The 5,525-nt window shown below is 32.9% G+C and overlaps 1 protein-coding gene across 3 annotated transcripts in view; it reads left to right on the top strand.

Annotated features, from left to right (window-relative positions):
• LOC101511064 (MLO-like protein 11) overlaps window positions 1-5,283 on the top strand; it is an 8,714-nt gene extending 3,431 nt beyond the window's left edge. For all 3 annotated transcript variants that reach the window (XM_012717409.3, XM_012717407.3, XM_073365355.1), the window contains 10 exons: window positions 307-386; window positions 949-1,023; window positions 1,377-1,462; window positions 1,681-1,730; window positions 2,184-2,224; window positions 3,205-3,375; window positions 3,478-3,513; window positions 3,766-3,833; window positions 4,094-4,154; window positions 4,581-5,283. In XM_012717409.3, coding sequence (XP_012572863.1) covers window positions 307-386; window positions 949-1,023; window positions 1,377-1,462; window positions 1,681-1,730; window positions 2,184-2,224; window positions 3,205-3,375; window positions 3,478-3,513; window positions 3,766-3,833; window positions 4,094-4,154; window positions 4,581-4,964 — 1,052 coding nt within the window. In that variant the 3' untranslated portion in view covers window positions 4,965-5,283. The remainder of the gene's footprint in view (window positions 1-306; window positions 387-948; window positions 1,024-1,376; window positions 1,463-1,680; window positions 1,731-2,183; window positions 2,225-3,204; window positions 3,376-3,477; window positions 3,514-3,765; window positions 3,834-4,093; window positions 4,155-4,580) is intronic.
• Window positions 5,284-5,525: the final 242 nt, after the last annotated feature.

Genomic DNA, 5,525 nt, shown 5'->3' with positions numbered 1-5,525 from the left:
CGCTCTGCGATCTATAATGGATCGAAATTCTGGATGTACATGCATATTAACCTAACTATTTAAGATTTTTGGACAATTGGTCCTTGATGTTGTATTAGATCTTCATATGTTAATTAAATTTAGCTTTGGTGCATTGTTCACATTTCATTATCAAATATCTCGTGTGAACTTGCTATAAAGTTCATTTACCTCTGTTTAACAACTTATGCTTTTGAAAAACTTGCTCATTGGTAAAAGTATATGGTAGTGTAATTCATATGGTAACTGTATTAAGGAATTGGCTCGTCATTTCTTTTGTTGAGACAGAAATTACTAGGCAGATGACTATGCGAAGGCAATCAACCTTTGTCAAGTCTCATACATCAAATCCATTAGTCATTTGGATGGTAATTAAATATCTCCACCTGTTTTCTCATTTTCATTCGAATTTGTTTCATTTATGTTTGCTGTATTCTTGCCTTTTATTTCTTTAATTTATTTGATGAAAGAAGGAAGATATGAAGAATATTTGAAATAAAAAACAAAGAGTTCGCCATCTTTGCATGGTTAACTTAGCTATACTTTTTACCTTTTCCTCAGTTTGCTTTTCTAAACAAATTATGGTCAATTAGGTTGACCAGTAAAAAATTATTCTCATGGAAGCAAGTATATTGAGTAAAGTAAGATTTAACTCTTAATGGTTCTTCTTTTGTGGTAAAACATGAAAAATGAAATTGCAATCCTCAAATACTAAATGCATGAATCTCTTATAACTGTCATCATCTTTTGATGGCAAACTTCTTTTTTATGAATATACTTTATGGTCACCTAATACTCCATTCCACAATTTACTGTACGTCATTTTAACCATCTAGCTCCGTTTCAACAAGCATATATTTGTAAGAAGTCTTGGCACAAATCCTGGCTTCATATATTTACATGTTTAAGTCTAATCAAGTTGCATTGCAGACATGCTTTTTTCGACAATTTGGGCGTTCTGTGGTTCGCGCTGACTACCTTACACTTCGAAAAGGCTTCATCATGGTATGCAATAATGCAATAAAAAATATTTTAGGTGTAAATTGTTGAGTCATGTGGCTCCTATGTCATTGTATTTGCATGTTATGATAATATCTAAACTAATAACTGACCATATGATGAGACTCATGAGCTAACTCATACCTCTAAACTTCTATTTTTCTGCGAAAAAATCTTCAGTTCTAATTTTCTAGTGGAGACTGGAATATGCCTTTTAAAGTTACTTCATGCATTTATTTGATATTATTTTTTTCTTTATAAAGGTACTTGTATGTCAGGTTTCTTGGCACTATGTAGTATGCGTAAACTTCTACTATGTGAATGTTAACTACTTTATTGTCTGTTTTTCTTGTTGGCAGAATCACAACCTTTCATCAAAATATGACTTCCACAGCTACATGGTTCGATCTATGGAGGAGGAATTCCAAAGGATAGTTGGTGTGAGGTTAGTATTAGTTGAGATTGAGCTGTAACTATTATTGTAGCTTCATGACAATCAGTTTTGGAGGTCAAATTCTGATCATTTAGTATAACTAGTTTTGTGCTTGATCTTGGACATACTATTTCTCTTTTGTTGTTATTTTATTATTTCTTTCGTTTTTACGACTTGGTTCTGACAGTTGAAATCTGATAATCCTGTTGGTTTTGTTAAATCTCTTGCAGTGGCCTACTCTGGGGATTTGTTGTTTGTTTCATGCTTTTCAACATTAAAGGTATTGCCTACTGTGAAAATCGAGGTGAAAGTAGTTTATCATATTTTTCCTTGATTATAACATCTCTAAATTTTTTTGCCGGGGATCATTTTTTGGCAAAAGCTTCCATTCCACTTAAATTCCGTTTCTCTCTTGGATTGCCTGACATGGTTAAGTTATAGTCCCTCTGGTATATTAAGAAGGAATTACAAAAATACCGGGACCAAAGAGTTTATTTCATGTTATAAAATTGAAATTTTATTCCAAGTATACCACTAGCATTAAATGTTTATATCCACCATGTGAGTTTCTGGTAAATATATATCTTATATTAAATAAGGATATAAAAAGAATTCTAACAATCAATACATTTTAACATCAGTTTTTTTTTTTTTAATAATAGGGATCAGAGGTATTACTTAGTTTTGCATAGTGTTGAAACTTACAATTAGTTTCTTTTTGGGTTTAACACAGGATCTAATCTATATTTCTGGATAGCTATCATTCCTATATCTGTAAGTTACCTTTTTCATTCCCTCTGTACTTTTTTACTTTTGTTCCCGAACCATTGACTTTGCGAACGTGTGGTTGGGCTATTTGATAGGAACCCGGATTAAGAGAAAAAGAAAACTGTATTATTAATGGAAAAAAGATAACTATTACAGAAGATAACTTCTGTAATCCCAGAGAAAAGCTCCTCAGAGAAGAAATAATTCTTCCTTTGCGTAAACCACGAAGGTTCTAACTGAAAGATGTTCAATATAACCTCCCTCTCTCTCCACTATCCCTTATAATTCCCTTTATCTAATTTGCCTCTTTGGATAACTCTAAGTGGGTCTTGGACAATTGGGCCTATAACTACAAGTACATATAAGATACCTATCATAGTTGGTGAGTTTTTCTTTGGAATTTGATTAGAACAGTATGCATATTGGTGAAGTAGCATAAAACTGCCCATAATTTTATTAAAAAAATAAAAATAAAACTGGGCATATTCACTAAAATGGTATATAAATTAATTGAATATACTAAAATATTTTTAGCCTACAATTGTTTTATTAATCACAAATTCTATTAGTAACTTCTAAAAGAGTTTTATACTATAATTGCTGGGTATGACTCATAGTTTACAGATAAGTGGACAGATTGCTCGAGCTGCTGTGAGGGGTAATCTTGTAAACTAGACTGTAGTATTTAAACAGATGTAATCTATAGTCCTAAGCTTGAATGATAGAAAATCATTGCAGTCATCTGCAGTTAGAGACGTAGGCACAATTGGTCGAACTCCGGGATCAAGTCTTGTGTGGTCTTTGTTTGCTTTTGAACTAGGGTGACTGTTCTAACAATAATTATGTGTTTAGTTTGCTTGAAGTTTTTCTAATTTTTTCCCTCATATCCATGATATGTCCTTAGTGTCGAATTAAAGTTGAAGAGACTCTAAACCTTGCCTTTGAATTTCTCATGCTATTTATTATGTGTTATTGTTCAAGCACAGCTTGTTCTTTTGGTGGGAACAAAACTACAACAAGTTATTGCAACCTTAGCATTGGAGAATGCTGGAATTACCGGTTTCACCTCAGGAGCTAAGTTGAGGCCTCGCGATGAACTTTTTTGGTTTAAAAAGCCTGAGCTATTACTTTCCTTAATCCATTTCATTCTCTTCCAGGTTGTTCATGGTTCGTCTACATCTTGTGCAATTATTTCTCGCTTAGATTTGTTATTTTTCTTATTAACTTCTGATATTCTTTCTTTCTTTTTTCATTGACAGAATGCATTTGAATTGGCTTCATTCTTTTGGTTTTGGGTACTTCCTTATCTATTTTAAGATGTAGAATTACACTTAGGAGTATTAATAAGGATCATATTTTAAGTTTAAGCTGACTCTTGAATTGTAGAAGAGTTATATTGCTCAAAAATTTAAATTAACCAATGACTTACGCAAGATTCTGTATTAAGCAGTTCAAATAGAATAAATTGATAAAATGTCTAAATAAAATTTAATAAAATTTATTAAGTTGCATTTGACTAAATAAAATGTCTTTCTTTTTTACTGCAGTGGCAGTTTGGATATAATTCCTGCTTTATTAGAAACCACCGCCTTGTTTATTTAAGGCTAATCTTGGGGTATGCAGAAATCAAGACAGCTTCTGTTTTTTTTCTCTATCTGGATTTAAATCAAAGAATTATTTTATTATCTTGTGTAAACTAAGTCAATAAAGGAAGTAGTGCGTTGTTTTTTAATTTCAAATAACTATTTGGCATGGAAATTGATGCAATTATGTAATGCAAAATGTTGCTGTTAAATCTTTATTGGCTTAGTTTACACAAGAATTGATGGTTAAATCATCATGTGCCTTTATCTTTTCTTATATTCAACTTTGTAGGTTTGCCGGACAGTTTCTTTGCAGTTACAGCACCTTGCCACTCTATGCTCTCGTCACCCAGGTAACACTAGACCTAGAAAAGAATACATGTGTTTGCTTTGGTGTCTGCACATATTCCCAAACATGAAAGCTTGAACTCATAACTTTGAAATGTAAGAATTTGGATTCCCTGCAGCCAAAAACTCCTTAAACCCCTGTTCAGCCAAAATGGCTTACAATTTGGCTGGAGAGGGATGCAGGTTTGGCTGCCAAGACTCCATATTGAGTTTGGACTTTGGAGTTGCATAATTACCAAGTAATAATGTGTTCATACTTCATCGGACAAGATTGCAATTATAGATAGCTTCCTTTTAGAATGATGAATAATATTTGTCTTGTGCTACTTGAGAAATGGAGTTGTTGCATTGAGAGAATCATTCTAGTAAAGAGCTTTTGCCACATTCATGTCTCATGCAATAACATAACAACATTCCTACATTTATTTCAGATGGGAACAAACTATAAGGCAGCATTAATCCCACAGAGGATAAGGGAAACCATTCATGGATGGGGCAAATTAGCTAGGAGGAAAAGAAGACATGGCATGTTCATTGATGACTCCACCATTCATACAGATACAAGCACTGTATTGTCTATTGAAGAAGAGGATCAAATAATAGATGATTCCTTTAAAGACCTTGTCACTGGTACTGGAGTAGAATTACAACCAGTAAAAACTGTTACATCTATCTCTTCACCTATTGCTAATGAAACTTCAAGTAGGGCTGTTACGCCACTCCTCCGACCCTCCGCTTCACTATCTTCATCAGTACCGTTCAGTTCTAGACACGAACCAGTTATAAGATCCTCCTCTATGCCAAGTGGAAGATAATTATGAGGAACAATGGACGCAATCATGATGCAATGAAGAGAAATGGAATAAGTCATAGGGTATATACATTAATAAATATGGCTTTTGTGTAATTACTAGATGCTCTATCTATATAAGGTGACTTGTTTTTGTTTCCATAAAAAGCCATGTAAGGTAATGCTTTATTGGGACAATTGTAGAATGGATACATTTTGTGTATATTGATGCCAAGCAGCAGCATTGCAATTCCCACCCAAAATGTTGCTTATGAATACAAAATAGTGCAACCTGTCTTGTATTACTAATGAAGTTTAAAACAACAAAGCTCAACTTGTATATATTTGATCAACTGTCCATCAATGTAACAACCATACATACACTCAAGATAACTTGAATCATAGAATTTAAGCATAATAGACCAGATTGCTGGAAATAAGTACTTGAAAATTTTAAAATCCAAGTTTAAATCCTGCATACAAGTCATAAGCTTGTAGAAACAAAACGCACATCTTGAAAATAAAATAGAATCATGTAAGAAGAGATGGAAGAATATCATGTAATAATTCATGTCATTATTTTCAC

The sequence above is a fragment of the Cicer arietinum genome, chromosome 1, assembly GCF_000331145.2.
Source record: "Cicer arietinum cultivar CDC Frontier isolate Library 1 chromosome 1, Cicar.CDCFrontier_v2.0, whole genome shotgun sequence".
Taxonomy (NCBI): Eukaryota; Viridiplantae; Streptophyta; class Magnoliopsida; order Fabales; family Fabaceae; genus Cicer; species Cicer arietinum.
Note: the sequence above shows the minus strand (reverse complement) of the source record. Positions and strands in the feature narration are given on the sequence as shown.